This window comes from Hordeum vulgare, chromosome 7H (assembly GCF_904849725.1).
Source record: "Hordeum vulgare subsp. vulgare chromosome 7H, MorexV3_pseudomolecules_assembly, whole genome shotgun sequence".
NCBI lineage: Eukaryota > Viridiplantae > Streptophyta > Magnoliopsida > Poales > Poaceae > Hordeum > Hordeum vulgare.
This window is the reverse complement of record NC_058524.1, coordinates 599,448,156-599,469,092: the sequence shown is the minus strand read 5'-3', so window position 1 is coordinate 599,469,092 and position 20,937 is coordinate 599,448,156. Positions and strand designations below refer to the sequence as shown.

At 44.8% G+C, this 20,937-nt stretch overlaps 4 protein-coding genes across 5 annotated transcripts; all 4 read right to left on the bottom strand.

Moving 5' to 3' along the window:
- Nucleotides 1-2,109: 2,109 nt before the first annotated feature.
- Nucleotides 2,110-4,068, bottom strand: LOC123409454 (F-box protein At5g07610-like). The gene is made up of 2 exons (XM_045102351.1): nt 3,146-4,068; nt 2,110-2,119 (listed from the first exon to the last, which is right to left on the bottom strand). Exons 1-2 carry the CDS (start codon nt 4,066-4,068, stop codon nt 2,110-2,112), a joined length of 933 nt encoding a protein of 310 aa, XP_044958286.1.
- Nucleotides 4,069-6,598: 2,530 nt separating this feature from the next.
- On the bottom strand, nt 6,599-7,898 carry LOC123409452 (F-box protein At5g07610-like). The gene is made up of 2 exons (XM_045102350.1): nt 7,837-7,898; nt 6,599-7,757 (listed from the first exon to the last, which is right to left on the bottom strand). Exons 1-2 carry the CDS (start codon nt 7,896-7,898, stop codon nt 6,599-6,601), a joined length of 1,221 nt encoding a protein of 406 aa, XP_044958285.1.
- A 2,111-nt stretch (nt 7,899-10,009) lies between these two features.
- LOC123407765 (putative F-box protein At3g17480) lies at nt 10,010-11,821 on the bottom strand. 2 transcript variants are annotated; one of them, XM_045100971.1, is made up of 3 exons: nt 11,566-11,724; nt 11,114-11,479; nt 10,883-11,015 (listed from the first exon to the last, which is right to left on the bottom strand). In XM_045100971.1, the coding sequence occupies exons 1-3, from the start codon at nt 11,625-11,627 to the stop codon at nt 10,970-10,972; spliced, it is 474 nt and encodes a 157-aa protein (XP_044956906.1). In that variant the 5' UTR covers nt 11,628-11,724; the 3' UTR covers nt 10,883-10,969. The 2 variants fall into 2 exon arrangements, with proteins under 2 accessions (XP_044956905.1, XP_044956906.1); XM_045100970.1 differs by having other exon boundaries at nt 10,010-11,479; nt 11,566-11,821.
- Nucleotides 11,822-18,965: 7,144 nt separating this feature from the next.
- On the bottom strand, nt 18,966-20,626 carry LOC123410133 (magnesium-chelatase subunit ChlI, chloroplastic). The gene is made up of 3 exons (XM_045103022.1): nt 20,474-20,626; nt 20,284-20,369; nt 18,966-20,188 (listed from the first exon to the last, which is right to left on the bottom strand). The coding sequence occupies exons 1-3, from the start codon at nt 20,580-20,582 to the stop codon at nt 19,130-19,132; spliced, it is 1,254 nt and encodes a 417-aa protein (XP_044958957.1). The 5' UTR covers nt 20,583-20,626; the 3' UTR covers nt 18,966-19,129.
- Nucleotides 20,627-20,937: the final 311 nt, after the last annotated feature.

Sequence of the window (20,937 nt, the reverse complement as noted above, 5' to 3'; positions counted from 1 at the left end):
GGCCTTGGCAATGGGTGACGAAGGGACTCACAGATGAGAGGGAGAAGGGGAATCTGAAGAGAGTGTGGGTTTGCGTTTGGGCCTGCATGCGCCATGTGTACACATGTGTTGGTGGATAGATACTAGTAGCGCGGGGGTTATACCCCACACTACTACTAGGGCTTGACACAAGGGTCATGGTGGGGACCACTTAGTATTAGTGTGGCATTTATACACCTCACTACTACTACTCCCTCCATTTCAGTTTATAAGTCCGACACGTGTATCTAGGTCGTCAATTTAACCAATTTAATGATAATCATATATTACAAAAAATATATCATTAAAAACTTTAGATATTCTATTTTTAAATGACATAATTTTAATATTAAACCATAGATTTTATATAAGTCAAATTGACGACCTAGGTACACGTGCGTGCCTTATAAACTGTGACGGAGGTACTATCAACTCAGTAGCAGCACGGGGTTTATAACCCATGCTACTACTATGGCTTGTCCCATGGTGTACAATGGGGATCAGTTAGGAGCACCTACTACTATCAACTTAGTAGCGGCGCGGGATTTATACCCCATGCTACTAGTAAGTAGCAGCAGGGATATTTTGTTTTGTACCTTTTCATGGGATATTGGATTTGTATTACTTCTTCTATTTTTTCCTTATATTTATCATTTTCTACGTTTCTCTTTCATTCAGTTTTACTTTTAGTTTTGATTTTCCCTTTTCATTAGTTTTTTTGTCTTTGTGAATTTTCAGCATTAAAAATTATTGCTTCCCTACATAAAGATGTTATTGTTGTCATTTTAATTTATGAACTATTTTAATTTATTCACCGTTCTATAAAATTCATTTTGAGAGGATTTTCATGTTTATGAAACGAACTAAATTTAAGATAGTGGATCAATACTTTTGATAAAAGTAAACATTTATATGGCCAAGCATTGTTATTTACTCACATATGGTGGACAATATGTCAAAACAAAATCGCGTATGGAACATTGTAACCTGGAAAACAAGTTCTACCTTTTATTTATCATACATGACCATTTCGAAGGTAATGCTACACTTCCATAAAAAAAGGTGATGCTACACATTTCAAGAAAAATGTTCTTTCCGCAAAACATTTTCTATGAGTTCTTTGTATGAAACATTTGTCCCCTTCTCTCTACAATTTTGAAGTTATGTGGACATTGTTTGATATAGATAACTATATAATTAACAAGGTTAATTTTTCATAATAAATTTTAATGCTATTTTGATAACATTTCATAGAGGAGGTCTATATTTTATGGAAAAATATTCTTCCTACAACACATTGTGTATAAGTTTCTTGTATCAAACATTTTTATGCATCAATACAAATTTAAATGTTACATGGTGGGACATGCAAGTGGATTTCAACGAGGAGTCGAGGAGGTCGTAGCCTCATAGGTGAATCTCTCGACTGCCAAGCCGCCGAAGAGAATGGGGTGGGGAGAAGCGGACGATCTACACACACGGATCCATATGTTGTCTCGGAACGGTAAGTATTCTGATGCTTCTCCTACCTGAGGCGAGTCGAAGTGACACCTTTCCTCCCATGGGGTAGGGCGATCCGCCGGAGTCAACATGGTGGCGGAAGAAAGCAAAGATGCCACTGTTGTCAAGCAAAGAGGAAACCTACTGGACTGGAGCATATTTTTCTCCACTGGCAAATGGACCGCCAATTTAGTTAAATCAAGATCAATATGTCATTGCTTATATTTATTTAGTCTTGGGGCAATTTCTGTTTGGAAAAGATAATCATACGGTTCATGGAGAGTGTATTCTACTGTTCTTAGGATCAACCTTCGTTCCAACCGAAAATAAAATCTAATCGATCCCTTCATGAGCACTGGTGTTATCCGCGGTACAGAGAAACGAGCTAATGACGACTAGGGGTGTAGATGCAGGGATGGTTCTAGTCAATCTGCCCCTGCCCTGGTAAAACAGAGCAATCTTGATTGGAAAGATGGTGTAAAAAATGGGAGAGAAACCTGACGACAAATTTTTGCCATGGTAGGTTATTTACAGGTGGTGTGTGCGCAGATGCGCACCTATCTTTCATGTTGCTCATGCCTCATGGATCATTCACTTGTACCTGAAAATGTAAGCAACTTTGGCAGAAAATAAATTTGTCATTATACTTGTTTTTTACAGCAGCAGACGCTTGTTTGTGGTACAGGACATCCAAAATCAAAAGTTCAGAAAGAACGCTTTAAGTTTGCATTGGACTAGTGGAGTGTGCAAAAATTAGTTAACCAGTTAACTAGAAGTAAGACCTTTTCTTTAACAGAAACCAAGTAAGACTTTTACGGGAAGGACACATCATTTCTTAGTTCAGACTTATTTACACGCCTTCCTGAGCAAAATCCACGGAAAAAGAGTATGCCTTCCCAGTCTTCTGTAGCAAATTTTTGTTAACTTTTTCTGCGAAATTTAGTTTGCAACATGGCAATATCTAACATTTTTCTTTTGAAATTCGGCCTGAAAAACGTTTGATTTTCCACAGTACAAAATCTGACATCAAATTTGTAGTGGTGTCCTTTTTTAACATAATCTCATACTTAAGACATGGATGTAACAAGTAATTAGCACCATTTTCATCCAAACTGTTTCAATCATCAAACCGCATATATACTCCAATAATGAATAAATATTTCAGCCATTTTATCGTCAGCACAAGCTATCATTGGCTCATTCTTTCTGAATACGTTGCTTATATTTTTTTCCCAAACTTCAAATAGAAAATGCATGACACTCATGTCTTCTACAAAAGCATGCATATATAAATCAGAGAAAAAGATAACCAAATCCAAGCAGACATACACCAAGCTAGTCCTTCATAGGCTCATAGCACGGACAATCGACTCCTATAAGAGACCCACTTCTTATAAAGAAACCAGTAGCTTCATATTGATGTCATCTGTGCAGTGATTGTAGATCTGAATACAATGGCACATATGGCAGACGTGGTTGATAGCCATCAAGATTGCAGACCACTTTGACTTTCCGACGATCCATATCGTAGCACATTAATGTGCAAGCAGACCCCACAGTAAAGAAGATCAACTTACACTCCGGATGAATCGCAATCCAACGGCAATCAACCGGATGGATCGCAAACCGATCGGAATCAACAACATTTGCCCCTCCGAGTAAGTATGGAGTTTCAACACTATGCTTCAATATCCATGCATTATTGGCGTACTCCTCGAGAACATAAACAACTAGTCGAACCACATCATCATGGCGATCTTTCTCAAAATTGGCACCATGCAGGCGGCCCTGTGACAGCTGAATAAAACCACCATACAGATGACCAGGGATACCAAGACTCGCCCATGTTTCCCCCTTCGTGTCGACCAAGGCTAGACAACAAGATGACCATCTGCCATAGGCGTGCAAATGCAAGCAGCCGTTGAAAAAGACATCAGCCGGCTGAGGAGTAACAAGCTCCATACTGTCGCCCCATCTCTCTTCCTTATGATCCCATCTCCCGGTTTCTGACGAATACACCTCCACTCCGCCAAGGTAGTAGTTAAATTCCACATTCTTTAGCAACACAAACACATAGAAGTGGGAAGAAACGGCCGGATCGAAACCCAGGCGCACTATGCCCACCTTGCTAACACGCCTGCGACGGGGTAACGAAACCCACTGCTCCGTGGCAGGATTGCACACGATGTAACGAAACTCATCACCATGAGCGGAAACGTCGTACCAGCGGCAGAGGAGGAGGCCGTTGCAGCAGTCCAGTAGATCCAAGCGTCGGTGGCTGGGCAGGAAGGCGAAAGAGGTGTCGATGGGAGGGCAGCTTTTCCCCAAGACACTGGCGAAGCGGACTTGTGTTTCCAGAGGCAACTCCCCATTGCCGCTCCTAGTGCAGAAGAAGCCGGCTAGGGTTTGAGGAAGCTTCTTGCGGTGCTCGGGGTGTTCGATGAGGCCGAGCCAATCCTTGGAGACGCACTTGAAGCGGCACAACGACCTTGCGGGGACGCGCGAGAGGATCTCGACGAGCAGGTCGTCGGCGAGCCCCACGGCCGCCATGCCGCGCGCCGTGGGAAGGAGAGTAAGATGTGCACAAACAGAGCTGAAGGGCTTTGCGATGGTTGATACCGCTGCGTTGCGTACTGGACAGCTGACAAGTACAGATGTGGAAAAGCTGTCACACCCTCAGGATCCTTCACATCAATGTAGCCGAGCATGCGCTCACTAAAACCTTTGCCAAGGTAACGTGGTACGCCTTACTTTTTTTCTTTACTTCTTCTCGAATCGACGGGTTTTATACATAGAAAAAACTACAGCTCCGGTGTGCTTTATAGGACTTGGCAAAGGACTTGATGATCTACTCGGATTGACATAACTTGTGCTACCAGGACACGACACGGCTACTGGCTATCTATATATACTACTCCTAATTCACTACTGTAGCATACTATCACGGGACTAGGTTTGGATTATTTCCAACAGTGGACTTACTCTCGCCATGGATCACATAGCGGCGGAAGATGGCGCTGGTCGGTGGTGCCGTCGAGCGAGACGGAGGAGGAAGGGGACTACGGGCTCGCCGGACATCGGTTTTCTTGCGTTAGCCAATGCACCGTCAGTGGGTCGAATGGGCTAAACAATGAAGCTCTCTCGACAATTCATCACTCTAGTGCATTCAAGGCCTTCTCATGTCTGAATTCTGATCGAGTTTTGGCTACTCTCAGCGCGTCATCCAAGTGCAAAGATGCATGCACTGGCTTTGGAGTTGGCTGACTGGGAAAGAACTCTTTTGGTCAAGTTCGAACTAAACTGGAGGTGTTCCGAGCTGAACCCCTGCGAAGAGCTGAAGGTACATAATCGGACTGTAGTAGTAAACTACCGTGAGGATATCATGTGGCGCTAACGCTCACGCATTCGGTGGTTAGCGGAGGTGATGGTAATACCATGTTTTTCCAACAGAAAGCTTCTATTAGAAAGCCGAAGAGTAGAATTAGTAAATTATGAAGAGATATGAGATGTGTAGAGAAGAAAACGAGTAGAATCTCGAGAAAGAAAAACTAACAGTAGAGCTCACACACGAATGTATATATGCTGGTCTAATTAACCAGACCATCAGCGACCAGCGCCCCCCACAACATACGGCCAGTTCTTTCAGATTCCTTGGCTGGTTCTAGGTTTGTAGAAGCAGAAACTGGAAAGAAGTGGCTTTTGGCCCATAGATTCTCTAGCCAGCTGCCCACAATTCATATGTATGACCGGTCAGAAGTGAGCGAACCCAAGATTTATGCAACATTCTTATGTGCACGATCGTAGAAGAGTGCCCTCCTACGTCGATATCCGCTTGGAAACCGCAAACAAGAAAGGGGGAAACAGTCTCGTTCCTTCCAAACACCAGCACCGTCTACGATACCATGAGGAGGGGCGCAGCAACACAAAGGTGCAGGTTTCATTATGTCTGGAAGGGCATGGCCGGCGGCCGCCACTTTCTGTTTCAGAAATGACGCTGAAAAGCCATATTGACTGAAGTACTTGGAAAGTGAACGGAACTCTTTTAGTCATCTGGAGCACTTTCTGTTCGGGAAACAAAAATCCTACATGTCCAAAGAGTGTCTTTTCACGGCCGAACCTTCCTTCTAATCAGATCCATCTCTTCATGGACATCGGTGCTGTCCCGATAGTCAGATACACAGAAGGGAGCAAATGACAAATGGCAGGGATGGTTTCAGTGTGTCTTGGAGGCTCGAGGCTGAAATCCGAGCCCTGGTAGACAGAGCCCTGTGTGAAAAATACGAGAGGAAATCGTTTCAAAAAAGGGAGAGAAACCTGAAAATAGTTTTTTCCAAGGTATGCTATTCCGTGGATCATTGATTTGTATCTGGAAACATAAGCAGACATTGTAGAACAAACACTTGTTGTTTGTGTTACAGGACGTCCAACGAAACACTGTAAATTTGCATTGGGTAAGTAGGGTGCATGTTGCAAAAAATGGTGACCATACAACTAGAAGTATGGCTTTTTCTTTAACAGGAAATAACTAAAATTACCATGGAAAGGGATACGACATATCTTATTTCAGACCTTTTTCAAATGCCTGCAAACAGGATGTCTTCAGTTTTAGAATGTAAACGAAGTTATCTAACAAAAGAATCAATATTATGATCCAAGCACAGATTGTTGATCTTATGCTAATGACATCTTCTATTTAAAGCACGCAAACAAAAGTAATTAGCATCAACAGAAGTGACACCATATTCAGCCAAAGTGTTTCACCATCAACTAAGATATATCTAAGTGCAAAGGTAATATATTTCACACATATGCCAGTAGCACACAAGCAGTCATTGGCTAGTTTGTCAATAAGATGCTTATGTTTTTCCCCCAACTTAAAATATAAGATACAAGTTCATGTTGCATGACAGTCATTGATCATGACTTTTGCTAAAAGCATGCACACACCAGGCCAAAACAAGAACCAAATCCAAGCAGACATACCGAAGATACTCCTCCATGGAACAAACAATTGACTCCAACGATAGATCCCTTTATATGACACTGGCAGTTTCATACCGAGGTGAATTTCATATTGATGTCATGCGTGAAGTGATTGTAACTCTCCATAAAATGGAACATATGGCAGACGTGGCTGATAGCCATCATGATTGCGAATCACTTTGACTTGCTGACGATCCATGTCGTAGCACATTAATGTGGAAGCTGACCCCACAGTGAAGAATATCAAGTTATATTGTGGATGAGTCGCAATCCAACAAGAATCAACCGAATGAATTGCCAACCGGTCGGAACCAGTAACATTTGTCCCTGCAAATATATCTGAAGTTTCAACGGTATCCTTAAGTTTCCATTTTTTGCTGTTATAGTCCTCCAGAACATAGACTACTAGTCGAACCACATCGCCATTGTGATCTTTCTTAAAATTAGCATAATGCAAACGGCCCTGTGATTGCTGAATAAAACCACCAAACCTATCACCAGGGATACAGAGCCTCGCCCATATTTCCCCCTCCTTGTCAATCACACCTATATAAAAGGGTGAAATTTTGCCAGAGGCATAAAAATGCAAGCAGCCGTTGAGGAAGACAGCATCAGACTGCCGAGCAGCAAGCTTAATTCTTTTGCTCCATCCAATTTCCTTATAAACCCATCTCCTGGTTTCCGATGAATATACTTCCACTCCGGCAAGGTAGAAGTTAAAGTGGGCATCCTCGAGGAACGCAAACACATAGAAGTGGGGAGACACCACAGGATCGAAACCCAAATGCAGTGCCTCGCGCCGTACATTGTCAGCATGACTGGTGTCCGGCAACTCAACCCACTCCTCCCTGGCAGGATTACACACGATGTAGCGGAACTCATCATCCGGAGCGGAGACGGCGTACCAGCGACAGAGGAGGAGGCCATTGCAGCAGTCCAGTAGATCGACGCGCCCGTGGCTGGGTAGGAAGGCGAAAGAGGTGTCGACCGGAGGGCCGCGTTTCCCCGAGACACTGACGAAGCGGACTTCTGTTTCCAGAGGCAACTGCCCGTTGTCACTCCTAGTGTAGAAGAAGCCGGCTAGGGTTTGAGGGAGCTTCTTGCGGTGATCCGGGTGGTCGATGAGGCTGAGCCAGTGCTTGGAGACGCACTTGAAGCGGCACACCGACCTTGCTGGGACGCGCGAGAGGATCTCGACGAGCATGTCGTCGGCGAGCCTCTCGGCGGCCGTGCCGCCGTGGGGAGGAGAGTAAGACCTGCAACGAACAGATATGGAGGAGATGTCAGGGGATCGGCGCAGGAGTTTACGACGGTGGATGCTGCTCTGCTACGTACCGGACACGAGTTGAAGCGCAGCCATCCTCGCTCGGGCGAGAGCGATCCGACGGGACGGACATGGCGGCACGAGATGGCGCCGGCGGTTCCGTCGAGCGTGCACGAAGGGGATTGAAAGTTTGAAACCTATGGCCACGGGCAAGGAGCTCCAGTTTTCTTGCGTTAGCTATTGGGCCGGCAGTGGGTTGCCGAACGGGCCGTTAGTGTTTTGCTAAAGAAAACAAAATTCCTCCCGTGACCGAGGCATTTTTGGTTCAAGTTCAAGGACTTCCTTTAGCTTTTCTTGATTGATACCCCTTAAAAAAAAGGTTTTCTTCATAGATAATTCCAAGGAAAATTTTAGCTTGTCGATCTTGCACTCACATTCATGTTGATGCCAAGACAGCTTGATGCAACTTTTTTTTTGCATGGTAATACGTGTCTCATTCATATCATGAAATACAAAATACAAGATAGCAAAACATCGCTAAGCTTCACACCAACGCCTGTCAACTGCGTCCGGAACCACCAAAGTATCCACCAAAGGAAAAAATGACGGGTCACCTCCTTACCCGAGCTCGACGCGGCTCCATCACTGATATATATACACCTTTGCGGACCTGCAAAGTGGCTCACCAAAAGTGAAGCCTTTGTCGTTGAACGAATTAGACCGGGGCAACAGCACGGACACGCCATCGATCCCACCACGACTAAGACGTTGAAGGAGGAAACCATACCTGCCATCCATCAACCACGAACCCAGTACATGTTCCATCTTCCACATGTCGTCGATGCAGACCACAATCCACATCCGCTCCCGGACTACCTCCCAATCTCCACAACGACATTGGAGCAAACACCATTGCAACGACGGAGCCCGAGGACACATGTCCACCACGAGGATGACGTCGTCGCCACACCATCCTTGCTTGAACAGACTGAGTTTCAAATTCGTCCCCAACCATAAGACTGTTTTTATTATTTGCTTGAACTTGTCAGCCATATTCTTTTGATTTTCTTTGAAACTATGCGTGCAGGAAACCAGCTAAATAAATACATTCGAGTAACAGAGGCATAAAGACGCCGACGCCCTCAGAAACAATATATAACCATTGGATTATTTGTGTGTCGTTTCAAATATACCATTGGATATAATTATGCATAAGATATACAGTTATACAAAGTCATAGGTGACTAATCCATGTTGATATGGGCGGCATGTGCGCTACTTGATATATTCATAAACTCCAGAGAAAAAGGTATACGTTAATATATCAAGAAATACCACATAGCATTGACGGCCACACGATAATAAAACAGCAGAGGCCAATGACATCCATAAAAAAGAAGGTGCTGCCCTATTTTGTTTGAGCACCACTGACAACATACATACAAAAGAAGGGCGAGATTGCATTGTTTTAGAACAATATCTAGTCATTTCAAGGTTTTTTTCTTTCTCAAACTGAAACCAATTAGGTTTCTAGCTCTAATTGTTTTTGTGTTGTTGACCAGAATTTGAATCAGAGAAACTAACTGGGTTTACCCATGTGTATCTATATGCTTCTTTTGGTTCTTTTCCTCTTTAATGTTGGCCTATTCATAACCATGGACTATGTGTGTTGCAGATGAATTGATCGGACTATTCAGATAAACGAGCAGATAACAATACTTTTCAGAAGTACGTCATGTGCTGATAACGGAAAGAATTATATTCCAAGTAATTTTTCATTATGAATGCTCTAACTGTACCAATTGCCTGACCTGGGCTAGCTAACAACTAAAAAGTACAGACGCGCATATCTTTCATGCAGCAACCTCATACAATCCTATTGCATCAATATCTTTTATTTGTTCTATCTTTCTGTAGAACAACGTCTGAAATTAGCTTCAGATCCCGTGCAATCTCAGAAAGTACAAGTATTCCCTCATTTTCTGACCTTCACGGCATGAATCTCCAGACAGATCGAGTTGAACATCGTCCCGGTAGGCAAACACCTCGGCAGTAAGTCAAATTACCTCTCTTATCAACACAGCAAAATTGCACTCTGGACTGGAGTGTATGAGCACCATTATATGTCCTGACATCGCTATTATTTAATCACTTCAAACCTACTATGTGAACAAAACCCAATAACAAAGAGGATGACTTCCTAGTCTTGTGGAGCAATTTTATGTGGAAAGTTGTCTAACAATATGATGAACATTATGATCCACAATATTTCCTATTAACAGAAGCATTGTAGGTGTGATGTTCAGCTAACAACACAACCTATTTAAAACACAGGACAAGAAATAGCACCAAAAGAAAGTGACAATGTAATAATCATAGGTGTATCACCGTCCCTTATTGTCCAGAACCATTGGTAATACAGCGACAACACTAGTACGTGCAACAGAAACTACATTGGAACTTTGAACAACAAGTTCGAGAGAAATCAGCCGCACCGGGTCACTTAACAGTTAACATGCATACATCAGAGAAAGGAGGACCAAATTCAAGCAGACATACCATGCCCGCTGCTCCATAGCACGAATAAGACATCACTTGTGCAACGATTTTAGCTCTTCATATAGTGGCACATACGGAAAATATTCCTGCTTGCTATCTTCAAGATTATTGCAGATCACTGTAACTTGTCCACGACGCATATCATAGCACATGAATGTGATCTCCTCCTGGGCCACAGCGAAGAAGATCAAGTCACATTCTGGATGAATTGCAATCCAATCGAAGTCCTCATCAAGGGGTTTAACGTGTCGCCCACCAAGCAGATGCGAAGTTTCGACACTATGCTTCAGTATCCATTCTTTTCTGTCATAGTCTTTAAGAACATAAACTTGCATTCGAACAACACTATCATCATCTGTGTGAAAACCAGCATAATGCAGGCAGCCCTGTGACAGCTGAATAAAACCAACATCCAGACCACCAGGAACACGAAAGTTAGTCCTTGCTCGCCCCTCCTTGTCCACTGCAGCTAGACGACCGGCAGAACCATCAACATTGGCGCAGAAATGCAGATAACCATTAAGATAGATAGTTGGCAGATCATTAGCGACATCAATATTGCGGCTCCATCTCTTCTTCTTATGAACCCAACTCCCGGTTTCAGATGAATAGACATGCACTCCGGTAAGATAGTCACCATGTAGGTCATCCACCGCCAGCAACAAAAACACATGGAAATGGGGGGACACGGCTGGATCAAAACACAAGCGTTTAGTAGCCACCGGGCCGTAATAGCGGCACTTCGGCAACTCAGCCCATTCCTCTGTGGCGGGATTGAAGACAACGTACCACATCTTTTCGCCATGGTCGCAGACAACGTATGAGCGGCAGAGAAGGAGGCCGTTGCAGCTGTCCAAGACCTTGACCCGCCCACGGTTGGGCACGAAGGCGGGATATGTGAGATGGCGGCTCCCCGAGAGATTGGTGAAGGGGAGAGCTGAATCTACCAATTCAATCCCCTGGTAGAAGCCGGTCAGGGTCTGGGGGAGCTTCTTGCGGTAGCTGCGGTCGTTGGTGAGGCCGAGCCAGTGCTTGGAGACGCACTTGAAGCGGCAGAGCGACTTGGCCGGGACGCGCGAGAGGATCTCGATGATGAGGTCGTCGGTGAGCCTCTCGGCCGCCGTCTGGCTGCCGCGGGGCGGCGAAGATGGGGACCTTCACACACAACGATGGAGAAGAGAGGTTAGGGGATCGGGTGAAGGAGGAAGAGGAAGGTCGCGACGATTCATGGCTCTGCGTACCTGATCCGAGTTGATATGCGTCCGTCCTCCCGTGGGCTAGATCGGTCAGCTGGGGTGGCCATGGCGCGGCGGCAGAGGAAGGCCCCGGCGGCGCCGTCGAGCACGGGGGAGGGGAGTGGGGCAGCGGCGGCGGATGGGCCGGCGAGGGGATTGAAACCGACGGGACTGGCACTTTTGTCTAATAGAAGGTTCCTCCAACCGATTTTTTTGTTTTCTTTTTCCTTTTTTCTTTCCTTTTTCTTTTCTGTTCCTCTTTTAAAAAATGTTCTAGATTTTCAAAATATGTTTTTCAAACACGAAAAATGTTATTATATTTCATAAAATGTTCTTCTTATAAAAAAGTTCCTAATTTCCAAACTTTATCGTTTTTAAAACTTCAATGGTAAATTAGAAACAAAAAATTGCTTTTACAAAAAATGTTCTGGATTTTTAAACAATGTCCGGGATTTTCACAAAATGTTCTGATTTTCAAAAATTGTTCTTAAATTTCGTTTTTTTAATTGTTAACGATTTAAAAATTTGTTCTCCATTGCAAAATGTTTAAAAAATTGTTCGAGCTTTCAAATTTGTTTATGATTTTTCAAAATTGTTCTCATTTTTAAAATTTGTTCTCAATATTCAAAAAATATTCATGCTTTAAAAAATTGTTCACGCTTTCAACTTTGTTCTCCATTTTTAAAAATGTACAAAATTGTCAGCGCTTTCAAATTTGTTTGGGTTTTTTCCAAAATTGTTTTCCATTTCAGTATTTTGTTCTCAAGATTTAAAATACGTTCGGGCTTTAAAATTTATTCAGGATTTTTCAAAATTGTTCTCGCTTTTGAAATATGTTCTCAAAATTCAAAAAATGTTCGTTCTTTAATAAAAATCATGCTTTAAAATTTGTTCAGATTTTTTCAAAATTGTTCTCCTTTTCAAAATTTTGTTTGCAAGATTCAAAAAATGATTGTGTTTAAAAACTGTTCACGCTTCCAAATTTAATCATGATTTTTCAAAATTGTTCTAGGTTTTCAAAATTTGTTCTCAAAATTCAAAAAATATTTAGGCTTAAAAATTTGTTCGGGGTTTTTCAAAATTGTTCTCCTTTAAAAAAATCTCAAGATTCAAAAAATATTCGTGCTTTAAAAAATTGTTCACACTTCCAAATTTGTTCATAATTTTTCAAAATTGTTCTTGAAATTCAAAAAATATTTTTTATTCAAATACAAAAAATAAAAGGAAAAAAGGAAAGGAAAAAACAAAACAAATGAAAAGAAACAAAAAAAAAGGAAAAAAAACAGAAAAAAGGAAACAAAGTTGGGCCGGCCTAGTTGGGGCGCCCTTGTGTACGTCGCACGAGTCCCTGCCGCAAAGAATGGCAAGTAGGAGCTCCCCTCCCTTAACACCCCCCCTCCCTCAAAAAAAACTTCACAGATTTCCATAAAAAAAACTCCTAGTATGATTTCTTTTTGCGGGGGTAAGGGAGTTTTTATTGCAAGTTCATCGAGTTACACTCAAGTGGCCACAAATCCTCAATACATGGTGGAACCGAGCCCAGCCACACGGCGGTGGCTCGCTCAGATCGCCTATGCTTGGCCAACCGATCGACGCAACTCTATTTTGGGTACGATTAATTTTCTCAGGAAAAAACTCCCTGCTGCCAAGAAGATCCTTAATCTGCAGAACTAAGTGACGATGCGCTGAATGAGACGATCCATCGATAGACAAACTTGAAAGAGCTTCAGAAGAGTTCGAGTGAAGAACCACTCGGAGGTTGGAGTGTTGAATCGCCAACGACATGCCTTACATGATTGCATGCAGCTCCGCTTCCAGCGGGTCGAACCGGAATGCCGCAAAAATAATCACTCCTTCGCTATCCTTGAGAACCATGCCAGCTGCCGCAGAGCTATCAGCCTCCCGGAAGGAGCCATCGACCGAGAGAGCCACCTTGTGAGGAGGCGGGGCAGGCCAAGGAAGTGGAGGGTTCGTCACCCTGTGAACAAGCACATCAATGGCAGCGACAAACATCTTTCCTTTTAGAATTTCGTCATGCGAATACCGCCCCGCAAGCCCGATGGATTTATAATAACTGTCCAGAAACTCAACCGTAGTAGGAACGAGCGGGGTGTCCTTCGCGTGGAGCTTGTCATTGCGCAGGTGTCAAATCCTCCATATCAACATGATCAGTATATCACGGACATCATCGGATGGCAAATTGAGCAAGTGCATGAACCACTCCTTTCCATTATCAATTAGAATATTATCACCTTGGAGAGGCCACCTCCTTCGCATATTCACCCAAAGGATGCGAGCCTGCAAGCATGAGACCAACGCATGGAAGGAGCTCTCCTCCTCGACACCGCATAAAGGGCATGTTGATCGTGTAGACAGATGCATGTACCTCTTGCATTGTTGTGTAGGTAGTGTCTCGGTCACCATCTTCCAAGCAGTCATCTTCATCTTCTCACGAACAGCCGACTTCCATACACAATTCCAAAGCATGCGACAACATTCTAGATTAGAGCTTGATGCACCCGCTGAGCAGGTCAAGTTATGATTTTGTGTGGCCATCCAATATGCACTTTTCACCATAAATGTGTCACCCTTCTCCGGAAACCAAGATAGAAAGTCAGCCCGCTGTCGAGGTGAAGTTCTGATCCTCAGGATGTGCACATCCATCGGCCAGAAGAAACGTCTCAAGCGGTCAACACTCCATGCTCCATTGCCGTCCAGGAAGTCAGACACATGGTTGAGCCGACAATTGCCCTTCGAGGTAATGGGCCAAAAGGAGAAGGGTCGCGGAATCCAAGGGTCCCTCCATGTACGAACGGATGCGTAGTTGCCCACCTGCCATACAATACCCTTCTTCAACAGCTCCAGGCCATGTAGAATACCCTTCCAAACAGCGGAGCTAGTGCTAGGAAAGACCGTGTCAAGTAGATAGTGTGAAGGAAAATATTTTGCCTTCAGTAAGCGTGCACACAGTCTGTTCGGCGATTCCAATAGTCTCCACCCCTGTTTGGCCAGCAAGGCCTGATTGAAAGCCCTCATATCCCTAAAACTCATGCGCTTCATGGATTTAGAAAGCCGCAACTTGTCCCAACTCATCCACGCTATTGTCTTCCTCCCATTCTCAACACCCCACCAATACTTACGAATCATGTGTGTTAGCTCATCACAAATGGAGGCTGGGAGTTTAAACACACTCATCACATAAGCTAGGATAGCGTGAGACACTAACCTTATAAGAATCTCCTTGTTTCCCGACAAGGTGTATTGCTCACTCTAATCAGTAAGTTTCTTTCTCAGACGTTCCTGGAGTGTTTCAAAATTTCCCTTATGCATTCTCCCCTCAGGGACCGGGAGACCCAAGTACTTGGGCTCAAAAAACTGCCGGGTAACTTCCAAGACGCTCTTAACCTCCTGAACCACACTAGGTAAGCAATGATCTGATAAAAGGATGGGACACTTCGACGGGTTAATCAGCTGGCCAGTCGTCGTCGCATAAGTGTTCAACAAACCTTTAACAAAGAGAGCTTGCTGTTGTGACACATGGAAAAACATAAGAGAGTCGTCCGCAAATGGGAGGTGTGAAATTTGAGGAGCAGATCTGCAAATTTTGACCCCTTGGAGTCCTTCTTCTTGCATAGCCTTATTAATCAGAGATGAAAGAGCATCAGCTACAAAGAGGTACAGGAAGGGTGATAATGGGTCACCTTGACGGAGCCCCCTGGATGGGGAGAAGGACTCCAACAATTTCCCATTAAACTTCACATAATATTTTATCGAAGTAACGCATGCCATCACACGAGGGATCCACTGCTGAGAGAACCCCCACTTGGCCAATGCCTTCTCCAAGAAATCCCAGTCAACATGATCGTTGGCCTTAGATAAGTCCAGCTTGTAAACACATAATGCTGGTGAGTTATCCTTGAGCGACTGAATATGGTGAATAGACTCAAACGCAATGATAGAGTTATCCGATATTAGTCGTTCTGGAATGAAGGCACTCTGGTTTTTAGAAATAAGCTATGTGAGGAAAGCTCGTTCTGGAATGAAGGCACTCTGGTTTTTTAGAAATAAGCTATGTGAGGAAAGGCCGTAGCATGTTCACCATACACTTGGATACAACTTTGTAGACCACGTTACATAAGCTAATGGGGCGGAAATCCTTGAGCTCCTTTGGGTGAGGAACTTTTGGGATAAGCGCGATAGTCGTGTTGTTCACCCCATCAGGCGTGATCCCTGTGAAAAAGAAGTCTTGGACAGCCACGACAATTTTATCCTTGAGCATCGCCCTAATAGCTTGTGCTCCCTCGTGACTCTCTCGGCTCCATCCTTCGGTTTATAAATTCTCATCTACCCTAAAAACACCAGAGGGAGTCCCGAAACACTTTTTACCCCGCCGCAAGTCTCTGTTCCGATGGGAGGTCATCTGAAGCTCCGTTCCGGCACCCTACCGAAGGGGGGAGGGTCGATCACGGAGGGCATCTTCATCAACCTTGTTGTCCTCACGATGATGCATGAGTAGTTCACCACAAACCTACAGGTCCATAGTCAGTACCTAGATGACAATCTCTCCCTTTGATCTTCAATACAATGATCATCGCATCTTCGCTTTGATCCATATGATGTAATTCCTTTTGTGTGGTATGTTTATTGGGATCCGATGAATTATGGGTTTATGTTCAGATTATTCATGATAAATATTTGATTCACCTCCGAATACTTATATGATTCTTATGTGAATGCTTATGATAGCTTCATAATTCTCTCCGATCTATTGAAATAGTTTGGCCAACTAGATAGGTATTTATTCGATGAGAGAGGTGCGTGTGGTAGGTTCAACCAGGCGAGTTTCTATATCCCAATGACAGAAGGGAACAAGATGCGTCTTTGTGTTTCTACTACTAAGGATAAAACGATGGGATTTATTCATATTGCTTGAGTTTACTTTGTCTACAACATGTCATCTTATTTCATGCATTACTTCGTTTGTCATGAAATTAATACGTAGAGACGCAAACATAGAAGCGCTCTTGAAGTGAAGTAAAAGGATTAGTTACAGGCAGAAGTCGGCATATTTGTTTATAGACATGATGCTTACATACACATGATTATTGCCGTGAATATAACATAATTATTCGTTTTTCTGTCAATTTCCCAACAATAATTTGTTTACCCACCGTATGCAATTTTTCCATAAGAGATGCCATTAGGGAAAGCTATGGTCGCCGGGTCTATTCAAAACATATTAATAAAACCTTTATTAGCTTGTTGTTATTTACTAGTTTTTATTTTATCTTGCTATCTACAATTACCTACACACCTCACTCGCTTGCAAATAACAAGACAACAGGATTGAAAACCCTCTTGTCCGCATTGAGTGCAAGTTGTTTGTTGTGCAGCCATTGAAGACGATTATGGTTGATATTCCTATTGGTTCGTTAAACCTTGGTTTCATAACTGAAGAAAATACTTACCCACTTTGTGTTGCGTTAATCCGTTCCTCTTCAAAAAAAAACCCAACGCAAATAGATGAGGATCAAACGCCTCCACTCCGCATGCAGGTATTGGCTCTGCCTTTAGCCACTCAAATCTTCCCCTTGGGCAGTTCAACGACAAAGACACTCCCAGCCGTCACCCGAGCTCGAGGTGGCACAACGGCTCGTCGGCTAACCGTTGTTGGTCATCAAGTGCGACGACTGCCCTCAGCCAGTCTTGCATCACATTTCTACCACGTCGAAAATCCCGAATGGATGTTTTTCAAGTGCAAAAAACATGGCGTAGGTGCTTCTTTTTCAGTTGTGCTCACTGAATTCGGTGCAATTTCGGTAGCTAATTACTTACTAAACATTTGTGTGTAGGATGGATGCAAAATTTGGTATTTGGAAGAAGAATACATTGCTTTATTGACATCGCAAAATTTGATAGATGCCCGTGCACTTGTTCCTAGAATAGAGGGTACACATGAAAGTGATACTACATGCGAAACAACATCTACATTTCTAGAATCAAAGAAGAAAGAAGTGTGCAAGCTCGAGAAGCCACATATGAAGAATGAATACATAGAAAAGATATTAATCCAACTCATAGGAGCAGTTATGGAAGTTGGATATGTTTTGAAGTGTCTAATTGTGACTCTTGTTTTCTTTGGTTTTGCTCTCGTAGCAAAGCATTAGTGAATTATGTACTCCAATGTATCAAAAGCTCATTCAATGAAATAAATAAGCAAATAAATGCGTATCAATGGTCAAAAATATAAAAAAAATACTCCGTTATATATAGGGGATCAGTTAGGTCCGGCCGAATCATGATGAGGTAAATATACTTCAATAAGGTTTTACTCTACCGGATACTCCACTGTTTTTAAAGGGCCGGTTAGAAATGGCCTAAACAGGCTCACTGATCCTAAGCTAGCAACTGCCTTTCTTAACGGCAATCTGCATTTTCTCACCTTTGGCGATGAGTCGTCCCAGCGTTGTGTGGCCGCGGTGGACACAAAAGGGGGACGATGGAGGAAGTGCTCTCTCCCTGATGGTCTAGGCGATGATATTATTCGGCAATCACAGTGATGCCAATTTTCAGAGAGACAATGGTGGTGGTGTGGATCATCTGGCAGTAAGTTTATGTTCTGGAGGACCATGCCAGCAAAAACTGGGCACTTAAGCACGATCTCTGCTCGAGGAGATGATCATTGGCATGCAGCCTAAGCTTATATATCTTAGATTTGCAGTTTGGGGGAAGTACAAGTCTTATTGACACGCCAGTTATCACTTGTCTGTTTACGATATACTTCCTTCATCTCAAAATAAATGTCTCAACTTTATACTAGCTTACAAAACTTAAAGCATTTATTTTGGGATGGAGGGGAGGGAGTAATATGTTAGACAACTTTTAACACAAAATTGCTCAAAAGACTGGGAAGACGTCCTCTTTATTTGTGGGCTTTGTTCACATAGGTAGGTTCTAATAGAGTTTGGACTAACCAAATGTTGGGCACATGCACACCACTAGTTCAATGCAAGTTCAGAGCGTTACTAGTGAATTTCTATTTCTGATGTACGAAAATAAGTAGTGGATGTGCAAGCAAATTATGGAATGGACACGTTCAGATTCAGACTTACTCTAAATAGTACTCCCTCCATGAAGAAAGTAGTGATCACCGGGCAAAACTGAATCTCTTCTTCTTTAGAACTGCATCTTACATGATCACCGGGCAGATGCTTGGGCCTGGGGCTTTCTTTCCATTCAGCTCTTTGAGAGAACAGGGTAATTTTCCCATGGCTGCACAGGTGCATTTTCTTTCGTTCAGATAGTGGAGGAGAACACCTGTCTCTGCCTTCTGCATATCTGGTCTGAGCAGGGGCACGAAGCCAGGTCAGCGAAAGTGCGATCATGAGCCCAAGCTCAGAACAACATAACAAAGTTCACCATGATTACGCTCGGTAACACTGTTTTCTATACAATGAAGAATATAGTTTGATAAAGGATGAATCGCCAAAGGTTACTATAAAAGTTTACAGCCGAACAAAAGGCCTCCTGCCTTACTTTGTGGCAGAGAAACATTTACCTCGAGAACAATCTAGCCAAAGACTTCATAGAACTTCTCAACTACAAGCAAGCCCGAGTCGATTGATTCGAGCGGGTCTTTACGGAGCCGATGCCTCAAACAGTTGGGAATCACAGTGGCAATGTCCTCCACTGTCACGACGTCCCTTCCTTTCAAGGCAGCCAACGCCTTGGCAGCCCTGTTAGTGACAATGTCTCCTCTGAGTCCATCCACATTCAGCTCGGAACACACCTGGGATATCTTAACCCGGAGATCATGGTCGAGCTGCACAGAACCGAGGTTGCTCCGAGCGGATGTGATCTGCTCCTGGAGCTTATCTTGCTCCTCCAAGTAGGACTGCCGGAACGTTTTCGGGTCCCTGTCGAACCGAGCCCTCTCCTCCACAATCTTCACCCTCAGCTCGGCGTCCCTGACGGTGCCAACCTGTGCGTGCATCCCGAACCGGTCCAGCAGCTGCGGCCGGAGCTCGCCTTCCTCCGGGTTACCGGAGCCAATGAGGATGAAGCGCGCAGGGTGGGAGATGGAGATGCCCTCCCTCTCCACCGTGTTCCACCCGGATGCGGCAGAATCCAGCAGAACATCCACCAGATGGTCGTCGAGCAGGTTCACCTCGTCCACATACAGTATGCCCCTGTTGGCCTTGGCAAGCAGGCCTGGCTCAAACGCCTTGACACCCTCGGTGAGCGCCTTCTCTATGTCGATGGTGCCGCACACCCTGTCCTCGGTGGCGCCGAGGGGCAGGTCGACCATGGTGATCTTGGTGGTGGTGACGGGGAGGCTCTCGCCCTTGAGGAGGCGGTCGCGGACCTCGGGGCCCATGACCTCGGGGTCGTAGGGGTCGGAGTTGAAGGGGTCGCCGACCACGACGCTGATGTCCGGGAGCAGGTCGACGAGGGAGCGTACGGTGGTGGACTTACCGGTGCCGCGGTCGCCCATGATCATGACGCCGCCGATCTTGGGGTCGATGACGTTGAGCAGAAGGCAGAGCTTCATCTCGTCCTGCCCCACGATCGCCGGGAACGGGTACACCGGCCGCTGGCTCTCCTTCGCGGCCGCCGCCGGCTTCGTCTCCTGGTAGAAACAACCACAGGTAAACAAAACAGCGCCGCATTGCGGTAAGCAGTGGTTGGACAGATTCGAGGGTTTGGGGCGCGCGCTGGTGGTACCTGCTCGGCGGCGGAGGGGGCCGCGACATTGCAGACGGCGAAGCGGCCGCGGCGGAGCCCACTCCTGGTCCTGGACGGAGCCCGGGCTGCGCGTGGTGGGAGAGAGCTCGGGTGAGTGGACTGGGAGGGAGACTCTGGAGATTCCGCATTCCTGGATTTCAAATTGGAGGGACGGGGGGAGGAGCGATACCTGAGACGGCGGCGGTGGTGATGGAGATAGGGCGGGAGGTGGAGACGGCGAAGAGGGCCGGCGAGGCGGCGGCTGCCGACGCCGGGGAGAATGGGGAGGCCATGGCCATGGGACGGACGAGGGGAGGGAGTGGATGGATGAATGGAGGGGTGCGAGGGGATAAGAGAGGGATTGGGCGACGCGGGTTGGGAACTTGGATAGGCCGGACGCTATTTTTTCCCTGAGGGATAGGTAGGCCGGGCTGAAGATGGGCTATATCGGCCATGCCTCGCGGGCCGGCCCATGTACATGGATTCTTGGCCCGGCATGGACCTGTCACGACATGTGATAAATGAAATCACTAGTTACTTACGAGGGACCCTTGCAAAAGTCACGCCTCACCTTCTCTGGTTTGAGAAATGGCGCATTGCATGTGTAACAATTGTCGTAATTTGAAAGTTTTTATTTTTATTTTTTATAGATTT

Coding starts and splice junctions, on each gene's coding strand:
- LOC123409452 (XM_045102350.1), bottom strand. CDS start 7,898: ATGTCCGTCCCGTCGGATCGCTCTCGCCCGAGCGAGGATGGCTGCGCT. Junction 7,758..7,836: donor TGCGCTTCAACTCGTGTCCG/GTACGTAGCAGA, acceptor TGTTCGTTGCAG/GTCTTACTCTCCTCCCCACG.
- LOC123410133 (XM_045103022.1), bottom strand. CDS start 20,582: ATGGCCATGGCCTCCCCATTCTCCCCGGCGTCGGCAGCCGCCGCCTCG. Junction 20,370..20,473: donor CACCACCGCCGCCGTCTCAG/GTATCGCTCCTC, acceptor CACCACGCGCAG/CCCGGGCTCCGTCCAGGACC. Junction 20,189..20,283: donor CCCCCTCCGCCGCCGAGCAG/GTACCACCAGCG, acceptor TGTTTCTACCAG/GAGACGAAGCCGGCGGCGGC.
- LOC123409454 (XM_045102351.1), bottom strand. CDS start 4,068: ATGGCGGCCGTGGGGCTCGCCGACGACCTGCTCGTCGAGATCCTCTCG.
- LOC123407765 (XM_045100970.1), bottom strand. CDS start 11,627: ATGGCCACCCCAGCTGACCGATCTAGCCCACGGGAGGACGGACGCATA. Junction 11,480..11,565: donor CGCATATCAACTCGGATCAG/GTACGCAGAGCC, acceptor TTGTGTGTGAAG/GTCCCCATCTTCGCCGCCCC.